The 20,814-nt window shown below is 42.8% G+C and overlaps 1 protein-coding gene across 2 annotated transcripts; it reads right to left on the bottom strand.

Moving 5' to 3' along the window:
* Positions 1-47: 47 nt before the first annotated feature.
* MCM10 (minichromosome maintenance 10 replication initiation factor) lies at positions 48-19,094 on the bottom strand. Of its 2 annotated transcripts, none has more exons than XM_061563001.1 (20): positions 19,047-19,094; positions 18,017-18,088; positions 16,640-17,032; positions 16,353-16,421; positions 15,816-15,929; positions 14,808-15,039; positions 13,822-13,987; positions 12,914-13,081; positions 11,488-11,604; positions 10,954-11,159; positions 8,947-9,053; positions 7,671-7,790; positions 6,609-6,726; positions 5,456-5,705; positions 4,568-4,706; positions 3,989-4,110; positions 2,975-3,088; positions 2,544-2,692; positions 1,710-1,752; positions 48-1,181 (listed from the first exon to the last, which is right to left on the bottom strand). In XM_061563001.1, the coding sequence occupies exons 2-20, from the start codon at positions 18,021-18,023 to the stop codon at positions 1,098-1,100; spliced, it is 2,718 nt and encodes a 905-aa protein (XP_061418985.1). In that variant the 5' UTR covers positions 18,024-18,088; positions 19,047-19,094; the 3' UTR covers positions 48-1,097. The 2 variants fall into 2 exon arrangements, with proteins under 2 accessions (XP_061418985.1, XP_061418986.1); XM_061563002.1 differs by lacking the exon at positions 19,047-19,094 and adding an exon at positions 18,936-19,040.
* Positions 19,095-20,814: the final 1,720 nt, after the last annotated feature.

The raw sequence follows: 20,814 nt of genomic DNA on the forward strand, positions 1-20,814 counted from the left end.
TAAACACCACCAGTGCCCTGCACCAAATAAAAATGTTGACTTAAAACGAATGCCTAAAACCTGGAAATCAGGGTCAAAGACATCTTAAAAGTAACTTTCAATGCATTGGCAATTAAATGCTTACTTCAACGATAAAAAACCAAGCTCCAATATTTGCTACATTCCAACCCAAATATCAAGTGGCTCTATCCACAGAAATTGCATTACAGCACATACTGGAATGTACCAATAAAACACATTGCAATTATTAATCAATCTGAGGTACAACCAGCATGATGTATAATAAGATGGTGACCAATACATGGTTTAAGAGAGCAATGATTTAATTAATCGGTAGCCATGCAAACATTTGTAGAATGTATACATACAAAAATACTAATATAAAAGTCAATGGGAAAATTATTTGGGGAGTTTTATAATTTTTCACATTTTCAAATCCAAATAAATGTTATGGGTTTTCCTACATTAAAAATCCTAATTGTTGTAAAATTACAGTACTTAAGACACTACATAAACACAAACATGTTACTTCCAAGAATAATAAAGCTATTATTTACAATTACAATGCTCCTGCCAAGTATTTATAACTTTTTTACCGGGCCTTTCACATAGCGGAAGCTTCACACGCTACACTTTTGGTAAAACGATGGCTTACATCATAAAAAAGAGTAACAGATACACATTGTTAGCTTCATTGCACGGTGGAATTCCTATGACAAGCATCATGATTGTGCACCTATTTGGGCAGGCACAACACACCAGATGGGACAGTGGGACCAGCACCCGCACACTCAGCTGCTTTTCACTCCCGATGGCTGATGTCAATACAGTGCAGTGTGTAAATGCATGCAACCACCAGTGGTTGACAGTGGCCCTGATAAAAAGAATGAAATGGGGGCCGCCCCTGTTCAATCGTTACCATCTTTGTAGCCCAGCACCTGAGCCCCCTCCAACCCTTGGGGCTCAGTACAGAAGCACTGTTCCACACTCGATAGCCACACAAAACTACAAGTACAACGGGTATTGAACACTTTCCGGGAGAACATCATTGATGTCAAAGTGTATCATCCCATCTTGGAAATGATCCCTGCAAACACTCAGGCCAAGCTGTTGAGAAACTTTGCCTGCTCTTCGCCACGTGGCAACAAAGTCTCGGCTCCGATCTTCGGCCCCTTCCTCTCCTGTGCGGCAGACACACGAAATCACAGTTACTGTCTGGTACATGCCCACGGAGAGCAATATAGCAAGAAAAAAGTGCCGGGGGAGAATAATTCTAATTGATGGATTACATGAGAAACAAACATTCAAGTAGGATGAACCACCACCATCAAGTACTGATTTGCAGCAGGTATTCAGCCACCAAGAACGTTTCAAATGTATTTGAAGGAAACATCTCAAACTAGTAATGCTACAACTGTTGTCAATCCTCCAAATGTTGTTGCTAACCTTTCGTTCGAATTCCTATTACCGCAATTTGCCAGATGAGAAAAAACAGTACACACTTGAGGTTCAAAAATTACTGGGAGGCTATATGAACAAAATCAATGATAATCTGAAAATTTTCACTCACCTACGATTTTCATCAAGACAGCAATACTCTCTAAATACTAACAACGAGTTCATTTTTTATATAAAGTAGGGCAATTAACCTGTCAAATCAAAGAGAAGTCTTAATTGTGTGGGTGTCTCATGCATTCTCATTCACAAACCTTCAACATTGAGTCCCTTTCCCACTTGAACTGCCCACAGTTTCTGTAATACGATAGCACATTTTCACTTGATTAATATTTGAATTAAAATGTTTGTACAAGTACATCATAAAAAATAAATCTGGCATAAAAGCCACAGCATACACACAGTGATTAAAGTACCCACAGTAAATACTCGTAGCACTGAAAAAAACCACAGCACAAACACTGCAGACAGAGTGCAGCACACATGGTACATAAACACACAGGGAATGGAACACACTGAAGTGCACACGGAACACTGGAATAAACCAAAATCGACACAACCACATACTATATCAAGTTACAGCATATGCAGAACTGGGACAAGCCATAGCACACACAGCACCAGGAAAAACAGCTCAAGCAAATAAACAGCACTGGAACAGTAAAGTGCACAACCACACAGCCCTGGAAGGGTAGTAGTAGGTTTTTACCCTTTTAAACTGGTACAAAACACCTTTATTCAAGGCATCATGTTTGCAATAACCACAACACAAGTAGTCAAAAAAGCAAACAAAAAGAAGCAACTCTGATAATGATAATAATATGCACTGTCATTATCAGAGTTGCTTCTTTTTGTTTGCTTTTTTGACTACTTGTGTTGTGGTTATTGCAAACATGATGCCTTGAATAAAGGTGTCAGTTTTGTACCAGTTTAAAAGGGTAAAAACCTACTACTATATTTTGCCACTGGTAAAAGAGATCTCATAGCCCTGGAAGGGTGAGCACACACACACACACACCAGCAGTGGCATAGTATTCACAGAGCACTGGGGGAAGTCACAGCGAGCACACGGGCCACCAGGCACGTACTTGCAGTGTTTCTGGGGCAGCCTGTCGAGCGACACGGTGCGGTGGCTGCACTGGCCACAGCGGAAGAATCGCTTGACGCCGTCGTGCCATGACAGCGTGTGCATCTGCTGCACGCACGTCTCCAGCGCCTTGTAGTGCGTGTACTTGCACTGTGGCGAGAGGGGACAGGGACGACAGGGGACACAAGGAAGATTAGGTTTAAATACAGTTTGCGGAGCTCGTAAATATGTCATTCAAATGAAGTGGCTAACACAGTAGCAAATAACTGAGTTGGCAGCAAGGACATCCTGGGTTCAAATACAGTTGCCAGTAATTAATATACATTTTCAAGTGTAGTGAGTTGGTGGCCTAAGCTGTAACACAATGCTCAATTAGAATGCAATTGTAATTAAAAAACTTTTGTAAAAAAAAAAAAATTGATGATTCTACACCTGCTTGCAGCTCACAACACGGCACTTTTGTTCCTTCAAGTTCTTCATCTTCTCTTCCATCTGCTCCTTCTTCTCCCGAACGTTGAAGTACTGCTCTTGTAGGTCATCCTCTGCCTATGGGTGTGGATAAACATACCGCCAAATAGGCAAAACACCGTGGAAGATGCTTATTGAAACGAGGACGATGGCAACAGATACGGCGACAATGACAAATAGGGGCTACAGCAATACAGGGAAAGGAGATGCAGGGTGCTTCAAAACAAATGTTAACACTTCTGAGAATTTGTAACAACAAGAAATGTGCCTCCGGGCTCTGGAGGCCACCTGAAGAAGATTCCAGGCACGTGTCGACAATGATGGTGAACAAGTGGCGACTCTTTTGACTTTTTGAAGCAATTAATATACATTTGTTATCATGTTACAGTGTATTATCCGTTCTTTTTCCATTAAAAACGATAGTCCTATATAAGTGTTAACAATTTTTTTTAAGCACCCTGGACTTATATTCAGGTGAAAAGGTATCAAGGGACTTCCACAAAACTACACGGCTATGCTAATTAACAGGCATATAGACACGTACACAAGTACAGGAGTGATATTGAGGCAAAAGGGCACGTGGATTTATTTTGCATGACTATCATTGGCAAGTGACTACACAGATGATCTATGGGATAAACAAATGATATTCTCTATTAATTTGCAATAATGTTTACAGCAATATGGTGGCCTGTGCCATGAACTGGCAGGCTGCTGCCTTGTTAAATAACTTAATTACTATTAATTAAGATGCACCTCCAATTAGCACGGTTGGCATTGTACGGTGCGAAAGAAGTTTGACATAACATACATATTAACTTTTTACAGCATCCTATTTAAGGCGACCACAACATATGAGACACCAACAGCCGCCCACACACCCATGGGTCATTATGAAAAACTCAAAGACAACTGGGTCCGTAGCGGCACCGCGTGCGCACCGATCACGCAGCGACGGCGTCGCAGCCACCCACGCACCTGCCGCACTTTATCCGAGTGCTTGGACCGCGCCGCCAGCAACTGCTGGAACTCGGGTGAGTTAAAGAGCTCCGAGTTCCGCCGTGCTCGCTTGGAAGCCGGTTCCTGACCGCTTTGCTCTTCTGAGAAACAACAGCCACGGGGGGAAAAGAGAGACTTGAGTTGAGCCAAGCGGTGCCACAAATGGTTGAAGCTAAGTGGATTTGACGTGGGCACGAGTTAATTTTCCACCAGCTGTCCAAAACACCCCATTAATGTGGGTCTCAAAGTCCAGGTGGGGTTATAGCATATAGTAAGTCGCACCTAAAACTTTCGGGACATTTTTTTTTCAAAAGAAAAATTTTATTAATCGAGAGATTATGGGTGCTATGGGAGAGCCGATGCCTGGAAGATTACGCACGCACGGCTTAAAAATGGGGAAAAAGACGTCTTCTGGAAGATTATGCTGGACAACTAGATTAAAACCCTTCTTCCGGAAGACAACACATTCCATTCCCCCAAACTTAGCCTTAAAATACAGGGGGAAAAATGCATATTATTATTATTTGGAGAATATTTTACACGGTTACTCTTCAGTACCTGGGGAGGAGGCGGTGTCCTCCTCCGTGCGCTGCAGGACGGCTCGCACCGTCTCCCCGGCCACCTTCCGCTTCACAGCGTTGGGGTTCTGCTTTTCCAGTTGCTTGCCATTGGCCCGCAGCTTATGCACAGCAGCCAGCTGCGACCAGCACGTGTGCTCATTATTCATCTTAACTGATAAAAACAATCCAGAGGCAGCTGTGAACATAAGACCACATCTCCACCATTTATAATAAGAGATTTGGGCCAAATTTCGATTTAAAGCTTTCGTGACTGCAGGGATTCATCTTCTTGGTTCTTTCGGTAAAGTCACGTAGAAGGGAAGTATGTTTTATTTGTATTATTTTATTACTTCCCTTCTACGTGACTTTACCGAAAGAACCAAGAAGAAGATTTGGGCCATTTGAGGTTGAACTGATACCCAATGCAATTGTTGGAAGAATTGTGTAGTTTCTCCCATTTATTGGTGAGAAATATCACCACTTACTTGCCAATTGAATTTCCTTTATATATTCAGTAAAGCCTTAAATAATCTCAGGACACTGTTTTTAAAAAGGTTTTGCATGAGGACATTTGGCAAATTCCTTCAAAAACAGTGTTTCTCTGAAGTAGAGAACTAAACATTGTTGTAATGTTGTAATGAAGTCGACCAACACCCAAAGGTCCAGGGAGATATGTTATCTACTGACCACCCCATAGCCTTGCAAGTTGAAAATATCACAGCCAAAAATGACATTCCCCGATGCACAAACCACGCCCGCAATGCGCCGCAATACTGGTGTGTGTCACCACCCGGCGTTTTCCACTGGAACTGACGGCGAGTACGTTTTTTTTTAAATGCATGACCAGTGCCGTCAAGAGTTTGGCAGGGGTGGGGGGGGTCCTCACCTTTTTCCTATCGGCGTTTGACGCTCGCTTGTTCGGTTGTGGAGGCGAGTCAAACAAGAAAACCTCGTCCCCATCTCGGAGTCCGCTGCCGATGCGCGGAGTCCTGACCGAGGTGGATGGCAAGGGGATCGGTGAAGAGGACATGCTGCCACCTGGCTCGGGTCTGACTGGCCTCTCCGTCGTGTCCGTCGGAGTCGCTGGGTTTGCTTCGTGGCGCGAAGCAGAAGGGGTATCTGCGATCTGAAGAAGCCTGTACATGAAAGCAAAAAACATATATTTTGTGAATAATTAATAAATATAGTGATTATTAGCCAGTTTAATAAGCTTTATAATTGTGCCAAAGTGCCAAACCGGTACCACTGCGATCCTGCATTCAAACCTTGAGTCTCTCTCTCTCTCTCAGGGGACTCGTAATACTCATGTCAGAGCTATAAGCCAGCTACAGAGACATTGAAGGTTGAAGCCCTAATGCTGGGTATGTGTCTCCGTCACTTTCACTGGGCTCAATGTTCATGCAGCAATAATCTGCTTTATGTGAGAGTTCTGGATAGTTATTTACCATACAATTCCTTACACATTTAAAAATCCATTTCATAAATATCTACTTGAAATAGTCTATATAGGTAGGCTTAAATAATAATAATAAAAGAATAAACTTTTTATATAGCTGTCGGTTTTCTTTTAAACCTATACTATTTTATCCAAAAACATTAATAAAGGCAAAAGGCCCAACATCCCAATGCAGCATCCTCCTTTTTAAGTCTTGATGCCCACTGAGGCTTTCCTGGACAAAAAAAGCTTATATCTCTGCTGCCTAGCTAAATCCCATTGATAAATGTGCGGTTAACCTCAAGGAAATGTTTTGTTTTAAACCAATTACTTTTTAGAAAAGCGATTTTATTTAAAATAATTGCGCACTTCGGTTTGGTGGTTCATGTTCGAAGTGTACTGTGACCCTCAAAGGAATGGCACCGCTCCCGTGGTCGCCCCAGGTGATACGTGGATCAAACAAATCACTCGAGACCACAGCGTATGGCAGCAAGAGCAGTTCATGCGATTTCTGTCGCAAGAGGTCATACGCTGACTAAGCACGAGGAATGAATGCATTGTTAGGAATAGAGAAGACATGGCTGTGTGGTGGCATTGGACGCACTTGGCTTCTCGGTCCTCGCTGCGCTTGCGACGGGCATCCTGCAGTCCCCTCTTCTGCTGCCTAATCAGCTCGGCTGCAGATATTGACTGCACGTTGGCTCTCGGCTTCCCGTCAGCACCTTGCTCCGCACATACGAACAGCACACGTGTGTGTGAACGCACGTCGCCACAGCTGCAAACGGCCGAACATTACGCACTCAAAATATACAACTGCCGTGTTGTGTGTGTGTGCGTAAAATGATACTGTATGGCACGTGTATATAAAATGTGCATGTATTATGCAAGAGAAAATGTACAGATATAAACAAGAATATAATATAAAAAATAGCTCATACACAGTATTTTATGTTTCTAGTAACCCTTGCTAGCGACTGAATTCTAATATTTGTCTTCATCCCGAAATGTATCCCGATTGTGTGATTGGCTTCATGTTATGAGTCGCAGTATCAATTCCGACATCTTGAGCAGAGCAAATATTTGTGAGAGAATTGCCCACGAAAGTAAATATCAGAGCTGAGATATTTTCAGGCAACCTTTGGTTCCACCAATAGGGGGCAGCATTTTCCCACTTGTCCTGCCACCGACAGTAATGTTTGATGCGTGACAGTTAAACTGATTCGTTTAAATCTCATAGCTGACATTTAGTCAAATTATGTACACTCAAATGTAATGTGATAATTAGTTTGTGCAGTCACTGATGACTGGGTGGAGACCATCAACTCACAACATTTAGAGAACCCAGATTAATAGCAGGCAGCTGTCTGGATTCACACCCAGGAACTAAGCAGTGCCAGCTCAGCGGTCTGACCTCTAACCCACCAAGGTTGCGGCTCCAACATTAGCACAATGTTCGGTTGGTAGTACACTTTCCTGCATCTCACTGTCAAAATTGTTTTGATCATCCTTTGCGTTTCAGTGTGTATGCAATATATATTTTAATACAAATATATGCCTGCAGAGACCTTTGTAAGCAAGCATAGTTAAATTTAGAGGGCAAGTACTGTGAGACGTGTGTGTTTCTTTGTGTGTTTAAATATTATAGTATGGGCTGCGTTTTATTCACCTGTGGTGGAGGTCTGTACCAGATGCTTCTTCAGATTGAGTGCCCCAGGTGTGGGAGCCTTCAATAGGCCCTGAAAATCTTCTGAACAACCAGTCACGCTGCCACTCGAAGGAACCATACCTAGATGCCCAGTCAAAAACACACACAATGCGTGCCACAAATGAGCCACAATACTTTGCTCACCTCGTCAAAGAGCATAAACATCACGCGAACCCCGATCATCATCGCAGCGGATTTCTGCTAACCATCGACCAAAGACCATCACTGCATCGCATGCTTTTAGATCCGCTTCTGCGACCATCTGGAACAAGCTTCCTTCTGATATTAGGAAGCCACTGCAGCTATGCACTTGTACATCTAAATTGAAAACTAATTTCCTTAGAATTGCTTTTTGCGTTTAGTTTGTTGTCCTTCCCCCGCACCTCCAACTAACACGGTTGCCTACGTACAGTGCGAAAGAAGTTTAAGATACATACATACAATCACATATCATAAAATCACTCAAGTGAGACACAAAGTAAAGAGTTATACAACTCTAAAATATATTACAGTCAGCTGAGTAGCTAAGTAATGAACAATGTTATTTGAAGCAAATGGCTTCTCTTTAACCTGTCAATTGATATTTTTTTGTAAAGTTTGTCTTTTAAAGTGGACATTAAAATGATGTGATATGATCTGCAAAACAAAACTACTGCCATATAAAAAACACTATATTTGAAATGTTGGCAAATACATTTCAATAACTTACCATCTTGTTCTATTTTAATACATTTTCCAAGTTCTTTATTGTAAGAGGTCATAAATAGCAATGGTGTCTCGCTTGTTTAAACTAAGATAATGAAGTGTAATTAGATTAATACTTAGGAAACAATTTACAGTAATACAAATAAGGACAATAAATGGTCTGGAAGCATGAACACAAGCCTCGTTAAATTTAAGGAGGTGTTAAATATATGTTCCAAATTAATAGAATGGTGTAGAACAGAAAATATTGCTAGGATAGTTTTTTTTATATGTAAGCAGAAAGGAAACTGCTAAATTAGCTGTAAGTCTACAACATCAGCATTTCTAACCACACAGAATAAAAAGTTTAAAAGCTTTGCCATTCACTATTTTAAACTTTTAAGTGACCAAATGTATTTTTTCAACTGAGTTTTTCCCCCAATTGCAGCACAATCCATGAATAGCACTGAGAAGTGTCTGTTTTAGTATGTGTTATGGAAGTTAAATAACCTACAGAGCGAGCAGTTATTATCCATGCGTGACAGATACTAACCCAAGTTCTGCTTTGCCTGCAGCAGCACAGCATCTGCGCCTCGCACCACGAACCCAGACAGTGACATCTGTGTGCTTTTGCTGCCTTTGGAAGGTGTGGAAGATGCACTGCAGAAGGTAAATACAGAATCAGAATATTTATTTATACTGGAGAAAACCGATGAGTTATAAAGTTCTTATTCAAAGATGTCCATTCGGCACGGGTCAGAACATTACAAAAACAAATAATACAAAAACAAGATAGGAGTACAACATATAGGAAAGTAAAGGCACCGTACAGTTGGCTCCATACAGTACGAAAGTTCAACATAAATACGTACAAATCGCTAAAAAATAAACAAACTCAAATATTTTTATGTTACCAGGGAAAGCCCATTGAGCTATTAGCTTCTTTTTCAGAAAGCGACCCAGCCACAAATGGAAGCTCAATGAAGAGACTATCACATGGAAATATATAGCAGCCAAATAATCTAAACGCATGTTTCTCAATGTGCAAGGTCGGGATCGAACCCCCGACCTCCTGCATACCAGACGAGGAAGACAACATCACACCGGAAGATAATTACATTAATGTAGCGTTTACAAGGGCGACTTAAAATTGATAAACTTTACTTAACCTAAACTTTTACGACTATTTAGTGAGTATTAGATTTTAGGGAAGATTTTAATTTAATTAACAAAAGTGTGTGTCCTTACACCTTCAAATCTATCTTTACGCTAGAATGATTTTTAGAAAACACACACATGCCTCGTCAACTTGAGTACGTAAACAGTTTTTATTTGGTTTTACGTGAAACTGGCCTGGTAGCTCAGTGGTAATCGGAAGCTTGCATGCTCATATGGCTGAGGGGCGATTTAGGCCATAATCTCTCTGGAGTTGATATCATGAGTACCAATTGTGGCGAAGTCAGTAGATACCTAGATAGGTTCAACGTTCCACCTATCTACGTGACATTACCGAAAGACCCAAAGAATATGAATTCCTGCAGTCACGAAGGCTTTAAGTCAAGATTCAGTATTGGTTGTCAAATGGAGAAAATTGCCCCACAATAGATATGTAAGCAAACACTGGCTCCCAGATGTAAACAAAATGAGCGCTGCTTCAATGTTTATTTGTTCAGGAAATCACTTTGAATTCCGCACTATGGTTAGAGTGCAACTCACAATCTGAAGGATGCAAGTTCAAATCCTCTTCAAGGGACAATTCAATAGATCAACCCTCTATGCTCAATAAAATAAATGACTGTGAAAATGAAAGTGGCCATTCATTCACGAAAATGGCTCTAATCATGGGAATGTAGAATGCGTACCACTGACATCGGGCGACCAACACAGATGAGTAACACCCTACGTGTTTCGTGCTTATGAGTGTTATAGTCGGAGCATTGTACTGTGATCTCAAGAACCTGGGTTCAATCCCCATCAATGGCTAAGATCCTATTCTGAAACTCACCCAGATTTAAGCAACCTCAGATGAGTATCTATTGCCATGTGCAAACATCAGCACTGGGGAGACGCAGGAGGTATCGTGTGGGGCTGCCCATACCATCTCCTAGTTTCCATTATAGATGCTTAATAACATCCTATAATAATAAAGAAATGATACTGATTTGTGTCTGCGTATATACAGATGGCCTTTGACCAATTCATCTGCAAAGTACCCAATTTCATCATGACTCAGCACCTAAGCAGAACCCAGCCTGGATATTGCTTGAATCATTGGCCACCAATGCACAAAGCAGGGGTCATAGGCTGCTGCGGGGCACCGTTGTCCGAGGGCGGTTCAGAAAAAAATATTGCTGGCATTGTAGACATCCGACCTTCACCAACTCGCAATGACCAGGGTGGCGAAGTATTGTCAAATAATTTCCACGACTCACAAAGCATGCTGGGAACTCCCTCATGCCGTAAGTGGAGTGACAAAACGGCTGTACAGGTACACGTTTTGTGCGCGCGTGTGGACATACTGAGGGTGGGACGAGACGTGTCCCCGCCCGCTGTTACTCACACGCTGGCCGCGTAAGCGGGGGACGAGACCCCCCCGTAGTGGAACCCCTGCTGGCAGATCCTCTCCTTGAGCCCCAGGGCCCCGCGCCCTCGGCCCCGTAGCATCGTGGGCTCCCGGCCCGTGAAGCCTGCCTGCAGCTCGGAGCGACGCGAGCTCATTTTGCGGTACTGCGACTGCACGTGGAACTGGCAGAACTCGCCCTCCATCTGCAGGCAGGGGATACGGCGGTTAATGCCCGTACAAGCACGCACACACATGTGAACTTGCGTATGAATAGGCAGTGGAGGTTAACAGCACTTTGTTATAGCGAGCCGCTCTAAAATGTAGTGACCCAAGTTCGATTCCTGCTTGTGATGCACATCCAGAAATCAAGATGTACTGCAGGGGTAGGGGTCACAGAATAAATAGTAAACGATGACACATTAAGGTAAGATTTTAATTTTTTAAAGATTTCAAATGGTTAACCTGCAAATCAATGCGGCTCAAAGTCCCAATGTTAATTTAATGGAAGGTGATGAGTGTGAGGGTCCGCACCAGGTTAATGAGCTGAGTGCAGGGGTCCCCGTTGCGTTTGGCTGCGCGACATGTGCCCAAGTCCTTCGCCTCCCCCATTAGCATCACCTTCTGGGGATGGTCCACAGATATGGACAGCTACACACACACACAAGACATGTTCATTTCAAACATTAATTTGCAAAGGGAAAATTGACAACATTAGCACAAGAAGGAAAGAAAGCTCCAGCAGAATATTCAGAGCTCAAAACGGCAGAATATGCTTGTAGCAGTGACAGGGAAAACCCATTTATAAAGTCTAAATGTTGCCAGCATAAACACAACATTGGAACTAGGCGCGTAGTGATGCATTTATTTGCCGAGTAAAATCAATTGTTATGCTCATGATACATGCATCCAATCATGTGTATTGTATAATTATTTTAAATTAATATACTGTATTTCGATTAAAAGCTTTCGTGACTGCAGGGATTCATCTTCTTGGTTCTTTCGGTAAAGTCACATAGAATGGAAATAATAAAATAAGAATGTTTATTTTATTTTATTATTTCCATTTTACGTGACTTTACCGAAAGAACCAAGAAGAATATACTGTATGTTGAAAGTAACCTGTTTTTTGTGACCGAGAGCCAATTATTCAATAAAACTGTGACAATTCATCTATTTGTTTGGTTGGTAACATGCTTACATGACCATCTACACTCCCAAAAACAAAAGGAGAGTTATTTATAACTAATACTTATTAAGTAAACTATCAAAATACCACAAATGTGATCATTATATTGCTTAGAAGTTTGACATTTTTATCGGTCACTAAGATCAAATCAGTGCATTCCTACACACTCCTCCCTACTGCATGTATGTAATGCTAAAAATTATCTGAGTCTAGATTAAATGTTGGCATAAGCTCCATTAACAGGAGCATAAATTAAGGTATCGGTGTGGTGGGTCCAGTAACATGCATGGACTGGTCATCACCTTTTACAAACCATTTCAACATTATTTGTTTACATTTTCCACCAATTCCCTTTTCCTGTAACATGTAAAGTACGTACCGATACTTGCCGTATACAACACGGCCTATGTAACCGTGATTGTACTGAAGAACTGCAATGTAAAACATCTGTACCCTCACAAGACACCTATGAAATAGAGCCTAACAGAATATCGGGCCCTACCTGCTGAAATAAATAACATCTATCCATAATGTGCTATTTTTGTCTGCATGAATTTCGTAGAATTAGTTTTTTAACCTTCCAGATTTCCCCTGTAAAAAAAAAGTTTGATTCAATGACCCGTGTGGTTATAACAGTCATGTAGGCAAGTATGCAAGTCATTCTGCGTCCAATAAAATCACATCTGCAGGAATAGAACCAACAGACACATAAACATCACGTGAATCTTAGCTTTCCATTGTACAAAAATAAAATATACGTTAGCCACACACCTCATTGTATCCTTCCTTGGGCTTCATGAGGGTGGGGTTCAGGAGGCCCACAACAGAACCCTGGTCCGTCTTCCAGTGCTGCTTGTGGACTTCTCCAAAAAGCAGCAGTGACACAGACACCTCCATGTTCTTCAGGTCCATCAGACGCCACACGCTGAATGTCTTGCCCTGCGCATCATCAACGAGGAGTCAAGTTCACTCCCTTCAAGGTCAGGCAAAAACAGCTCGAGTTTGTTATTTTAAACCAAGTTAGAGTTCACCAAGTGCTATATAGCCATTAATGTGTGTGTAGGCAGAGATGCAGGTAGCCCTTTTTAACTGTGGTTAGCACACATGACTTGCAATACAGAAATTGCTGGTTCGATTTGATCTCCTGGCAAGAGGAAACAATAGGAAAATGTGTTTAAATCCTTCCGCCTTATGGGGACCTCATTTGCCAGTAAAATATGATAATTGGTTCTTTACCCTTCTATCTGGCAACAAAACTGACACCTTTTTGCAAGGAGTCATGTTTGCAAAGACCACAATACCTGCAGTCATAATACAAACAAAAGAACATAACTCTGATAAGGACAGTGCACATTATCAGAGTTATGTTCTTTTGTTTGTATTGTGACTGCAGGTATTGCGGTCTTTGCAAACATGACTCCTTGCAAAAAGGTGTCAGTTTTGTTGCCAGATAGAAGGGTAAAGAACCAATTATCCTTCCGCCTTGTTAGTGTCAGGGCCAAGCTTAGGGAGCCTTTTGGATCAGAGCATGGAGGCTACTTCTGGGCTGACAGAGCCCAGTTTGCAGTGTTCATGTAAATGCATCATCAGTGCTCTGACATGGGCATCAGCATCAGCCCCACGGAAGTCACCCCATTCGTATGTTCTCTCAAGCGGTGCATGTGGCGGCGTGGACTCACGCTGCTCACGCTCTGCGGAGTGTGCTTGTGTACGATCACGCCGATGGTCACCCAGTCAATGTTATCCAAGCTATCGCGCGTGATTTTGTCTGGCAGCTGAGAGAGGCGAATCATACGCCGGCCGGCCATCCTCCTATCCATGTCCACAGACGAGATAAGAGGCCTCCTAAAAAAAACAACAGTGAAACTACTTTAACTTTCAAATCATCATAATAATCATCACAGCAATGGCACCACAAAGTTTCAGGAAATGAATCCAGCCAGCCTGGAGATATGAAATGAGGTTCTCAAATACTGAAATGTGAATTGTAAGGTAATGTGATAAGTATGTTGCATCATTAAGTTTCAGTAATGAAGTACATAATTTTAAGTCAACCATACTACAGATTGTATTACGGTTGGTACACTGTGCCATGCCAGACTAGGGTTGTTAGAAAAGAATGGCCAGGGTAAGGGAGCTCCAAACTATAAGGGCAGAAAGTTCACAAGATGTGCATCAAATTACACAATAAACGATATATCTTTATTCTTAAATATTATATGTAATGGTTGACACGACCTCTACAGTCACAAGAGGCTTCTGGTGCAGCAATGTAAAAAAAAACATCACTTTTAGAATTGAAACACAACAACTGAAATGGGAGAATGGAGAATCATGATGCCTCTGCCACCACGTATTACAAAATATGACTTCATATTGTGTCTCTTCTGAGTAAAATAGGAGGAAAATAGATGAGTAAACCACTGGAACTGAATTCAGAGCTGTATGAATCAGTCAATCGACCAACAGATCCCGCTCACATCCGTGCTACCATTTGACTTTCTGGCCATTGTACCAGCACTCAAGATTCTTCAGCTAAATCTCAAAACTGGCAGCCAGAAAGCATCATATCAGCATTCTCTCAGCAGCACCTGGTTATTGTCAAATGTCTGAAAGAAATCTATACGTTTGTTACCCAGCGTTGGCATCCACAGTGAACACTCACCTAATCCGGTACCCGGAGTATTTCTCCACCTCCGTGTTTTCCTGCATCCCACTGCTGCTGCTGCTGCTGGCAGTGGTAGGTGGACTCAGGGTGGTTGGGGCTTTCTGTTTCCCTGCAGTCGCACCGCCTGCAGCGCTGGTGCTGGCGGTCACTGACATCGGGCTCTGCGAACAAGTGCCTGCTTGACTTGCAGTTGGTGTCTTTGTATGGTCCTTGGAGGCAGCAGAGCTCCCTGGCCATCACATCGTAGGTATTAGGCAACAGCGACCTCGTTTGAATGCAGAACCCCGCGTTAAATCCATCATGTCAGAATAAATACGACATGATGGTACACTATGACTGCACACACTGCTTATTTATAACAAAAAACATATACAGCCCTTTACCAATCGACTGCTAAGTGAAGGCTGTGTTGGTCATGGGGGTTGTTTCACTATTTCATTATGCTGAAGGTGGAAGGGCCAAAACCTGTCTGAATAACAGTTGCCATGAATGTCAGGGAGAATTTTTCTTTTGTAAAGCAATAATTTTGAACAGGTAATTTCTATGCATTGAGAAGTATAATTGGCACCTGGGAAAATTACGAAAGGTGCTTATTAAGTGCAAATTATTCGTTTATTTAATAAATATTTTATCAGGATATATTTCCAAAACAAACGACTAAGCATAATTACAATATAATACTTTGCAATATCGGACAATGATATTATCGTGAAACTTATATTGTACAACAGCTCGTAGGATCGCCATACCATGCAAACACTTGTGAATAGACTTTTGTATGCTGGTGTCACAGCACAATGAACAACATTGCAAAATTCTCACAACTATATATACAAGAAATGAAACCTGCTCTTATTGAAAATTTAACAATGTCTTCCTTGCGAAAAGAAAAAGCATTGCAACAGGTGACCAACATTACAATGATGATAGTATTTAACTTTTAATACTGGTGTGGTCAGGTTGACCTGTCTCTTGTGAGTGAACAGTGCCATATCCCATGCTGACCTCCGCTCTTAGGCTGATGTGCGAGCCGGGACTTAGTTTTGACATGAGCAGTCTTGGCAACTTCTGTTTTTTTGACACCGACTTTCCGCTGGGATGAAACGCCACTTGATGCCGCTACGATAAAAAAGACCAGTATATTTCATCACAAAAAAAACATGTAGTAGGCAACATCAGCAATTTAACTCGTTCACAATGACGAGCCAATTATATTCCCCTAGCCACATACCCACAGAAATATTGCGGAGAATTACCAAAGTGCACCATCTAATGTTAACATGGATGTTAAAGACTAATTATTGGCTATAGTAGGCAATGTTGCATGTGTTAAATAACACAAAGTTACTTATAACTAAATTACAGGTCCAAAATTAATAATGGCTTATGGTTGTAAAGTTTCCATAATTGCTGCCACATATCTTTGCGTAACCTCAAATACCACAACTGGATTACAGATATGAATGCAAACATGTTTCAAAAACCAAGATTAATTTTGACATGAATGTGCATTGGTCATAAATAAGAGCCGTTTGGAAGCACCTGGTGGGGATGTCTCCTGCAGTTGCTGCTGAAGTCTCAGGACTTTCTCCTGCATCAAACGCAGCTCCTCTACCGAAACAAACACATGGGAATAAAGGTGCAGTTGACACAGCATCATCGCTCCTTCGTGTAAAAATCTGTACTCACACACATCAATAAAAAAAAATAGCAAAGAATTTCTCCCAACATTTCTTGGAAAATATTTTATATGCTCACATTTTGCAGTTCGTAAGCAACTGTTGTAGATTATTTGATGTTAATTATGATAATTAGAACAATGCACGTACCAGCTAACTCTTCCTTGCTCTTCTCCTCCAGCCGCACGTTCTCTTTGCCGTCATCACAGCGCGGAGTTGAAACCGCAGACCGGCGTGGAGCAGGAACATCACCATCAGCTTTACGGATGTCATCTCCACACTCCTCGGGTTCACCAATGTCAATGACCAAAGCATCGCTGTCCTCCGCATCATTGTCTTCGGCATCAAACAGGGCGCTCAGTTCAGCCTCAGTGCCATTGTTGTTACTGCATGGTGGATGGGGCCCTCCGCTGTGCTGAGCGTCATCTCCATCATCGTGGAGATCGTCTCCGTTGACCCGGGTGTCACCTCCGTCCACGTCATTGGAAAGCGGAGACCCCTCTTCCAGCAGCGAAGTCAGGACATCCAGATCCCCCTCGTTGTCTGCGAGGACACCCGCTGTCAGAGGAGGCTTGGCCGTGGATTCACATGACGTTTAAATATTGTGCTTATGTATACAGAACGGTAAATGGTGAAGGTGCAGCCCTGCAATTGCTTGCTTACGGCACTCCTAGCGAAAGGGCTTCCAATAGAGTCCCTCTAGAAAGAATATGGTCTACTTCCACGGGTGTACAGAGGTGAGGTGATTTAAGACACCTGTCCATTGTTACACTATAGCAGCTTTGCTCTTACATATATATTTTAAGGTTACATTGGTGAAATTATCGCGTTGACATGCACGCACCTTATTTAGAATGAAATTACTTTATTTATTGCGAAGATTATGTTTCATTAAACCTGGTCTTTCACTACACACTTCTGCATTTCCCTTAACCTTCTGACCATCTGGACTTTGATTACCAAATATAAATTGGTTTATTAACTTGTACCTGAAAGAATACAGTCCTCATGCTAAACGTCTGTGCAGTGCATGGTATACAAGAAACCTTCTGCATTTAAGAGCAAGACGTCAACAAATATATCACATTTATCGTTAATATAGAATTTTGTGCAATGGCCCTTCTTCAGAAAAGAGGCAAAGTAAATTGATTTTAGTTGGTGGTCACACTTTACAGTGTGGCCCTGAGAAAGATGGGACATTTTAATAGATTTCAATGGTGTAAAATGCTTACCCCGAGCTCTCATACTCTGATGGTGCATTGTCTTTGAGATGTGCGCCTTTTGGCGTCATCTGGTCCAACCCATGTGAGACTAGGCTCTAAGGAAAGCTGTCTCGGGTGTGGACCAATCAACTTCAAGGACAGTGCATACATTATTAGAGTTATGTTTTTTGTTTGCATTATGACTGCAGGTATTGTGGTCTATGTACACATGACTCCTTGTAAAAAAGGTGTCAGTTTTGTTGCCAGATAGAAGGGTAAAAAAAACAATTATAATACGAGAGAACTACATAGGAATTAAACATACCTTCCATGTTTATAGCAGTCAACAACGCTGCTTGTCCAGTTCACTCCACAATGCAGCAACTGCACTTAAACACTGCGTGTTGGAAAGAAATGAAGTGTAAGGAAATTTAACATTGCATTATTCATTTGCGAAGCTTTAAAACAAACATTCAAATTAACTATATTAATTAATGACTACTTCAACACGACACCTTTGGAGTGCACAATTCATACTTGACTGAGGATGCTTATAAATTAAAAGGTGCATAAATATCCAGCATATATTATAATATACCGTCAATGTGTGAATTGTATGTATACTTGCAGCAGTGTACTGTACACAGTACAGTAGTTCATGACACCACACCTTTAGACGAATTATAACTTATATTATGTCCATGGCCAACCCATACGGGTATTTTGTATAGATTATAAAATGAGTAGTACTACCAATGACTGCATTACTCTAAATTACACTGTACAAATAGTATGCAGTTCTGTTATTTCAGGAGTATTGTAACCAGATGAGAACTCAAGAGAGGCCAAGATGAGTCCTTATTTGCGAGTGACCCAGGTCACAATAATTAACTTCTACTCCTGAAGCAACATATACCAGACATATACAACATTATGTAATGTACGAAGTAGCGATTCGCTATTTAATTAAACTGCATTGTAATTAATTTCTTACGACTGTAAGACGTTATAACACATTTAAAGTTCTTTATAATCCAACACAGCATCACGACCACCACGAAGTTTAGCTCTTATCCCACCTAGTAACAATTCTCAAACAAGAGTTTTAAAAAAATCAACAAAACATTTAAACAAAATTATTCACGAACAACGTTGACCCCAATGCAATGTACGGCGCGAACCACTGTACACAAACCACAATTTAAAACAACACACACACGTATTAATCAAATACTGGCAATTACCATCTTTACACTGGCACGTTAACTAATCGTACGTTTGAAACTTAATACTTTTTAAGATTAAAAAAAACACAAAAATTAAAGCGCGAATCGTTAAAGCCACCGCCGACCAACCTTTGACGAGGGGGCCTGCTACATTTACCAGTCCGCACAAGCGCGGCGCCACCGCTCGGAGCCTCGCCATTGGCTGGCGCCCTCTCCCCTCCAACCAATGGGCGCGCGAGGCGAAGGCAGCGCGCGCGCACCGCGGCCAATGGGGAGCGAGGAGAGGCTCGGGCGCGCAGTCGGAGAATGGCATCCGGAGGAGTTTCGCGCCAAAAAGAGGACCACCCACCCACCACCACTACCTCTACCACCCACCCACCACCACCACCCCCCACCACCACACACACCCCCCCCCCCCACTGCCACCCCCACTACCCCCCCCACTACCACCCCCACCACACCCCCCCACCACCCCCTCCACCACCACGCCCCCCCCACCATCCCACCACCCCCCTCCACCACCCCCCCCCACTACCACCCCCCACCACACCCCCCCACTACCACCCCCCCACCACCCCCTCCACCACTACACCCCCCCCCACTACCACCAACCCCTTCACCACCCTCCACCGCCCCCCCCCACCACCCCCTTCACACCAACAACCCCACCATCCCCTCCACCACTATCCCCTACCACCCCCCCACTACCCCCCCTTCACCACCCTAAAATCGCCACCCCCTCCACCCCCCCCCCACCACCCCCTCCACCACCACCCCCTCCACCACCCCCTCCAATTATTATTAACAAAGCGACTTCCAGATGTCACTTCTCTGCTTGGATAAGATTTCACCCTTCCTCCATCGTCGACACATGCCCCACCTATCACTACAACTATTACATTATCATTGCCCCACTTATCACTACAACTACTATGCTAATATTGCCCCACTTATCACTACAACTACTACGTTACTAATGCCCCACCTATCACTACAACTATTACATTATCATTGCCCCACTTATCACTACAACTACTATGTTAATATTGCCCCACCTATCACTACAACTACTACGTTACTAATGCCCCACCTATCACTACAACTATTACATTATCATTGCCCCACTTATTACTACAACTACTATGTTAATATTGCCCCACCTATCACTACAACTACTACGTTACTAATGCCCCACCTATCACTACAACTATTACATTATCATTGCCCCACTTATCACTACAACTATTATGTTAATATTGCCCTACCTATCACTACAACTACTACGTTACTAATGCCCCACCTATCACTACAACTATTACATTATCATTGCCCCACCTATCACTACAACTACTATGCTAATATTGCCCCACCTATCACTACAACTACTATGTTAATATTGCCCCACCTATCACTACTACTATGTAAATACTTCCCTAACTTATAACTACAACTATTACGTTATCATTGCCCCACCTATCACTGCAACTACTTCGTTATTATCGCCCCACCTATCACTACTACTATTACTGGTAGGAACCTCCTGGTTACACCAGCCCACAGGGGATTATTGTGTCCGTCGTGCAGGGAGGGGCTGGGTGGGGAGGGGCTGGGTGAGGAGGGAGGGGCTGGGTGGGGATGGGGAGGGTGGGGCTGGGTGGGGAGGGGCTGGGTGGGGAGGGGTTGGGTGGGGCTGGGTGGGGGGTGGGAGGGGTGGGGCTGGGTGGGGAGGGTAGGGGCTGGGTGGGGAGGGGCTGGTCACCCCGTGGTGCCCTTATAAAACTCAACGTTTAACCTACTCACGCCGGCTTGTGCCCGCCCTCACAGTCGGGCATATTTGCGGAATACACCACGCCGCCGTTGACCCTGGCCATTGACCGAGCAACCCAACGTTCCTACC

Source organism: Lethenteron reissneri, chromosome 30 (assembly GCF_015708825.2).
Source record: "Lethenteron reissneri isolate LAM-NWPU_2019-01 chromosome 30, ASM1570882v1, whole genome shotgun sequence".
Taxonomy (NCBI): Eukaryota; Metazoa; Chordata; class Hyperoartia; order Petromyzontiformes; family Petromyzontidae; genus Lethenteron; species Lethenteron reissneri.

Bases quoted from the DNA above. Each gene is read 5' to 3' on its own strand.
- MCM10 (XM_061563001.1), bottom strand. The intron at 4,707-5,455 runs GTGAGGACCCCC...TGCTGGTCGCAG, and splicing joins CAAACGCCGATAGGAAAAAG to CTGGCTGCTGTGCATAAGCT. The intron at 2,693-2,974 runs GTGTAGAATCAT...CTCTCGCCACAG, and splicing joins GTGTTGTGAGCTGCAAGCAG to TGCAAGTACACGCACTACAA.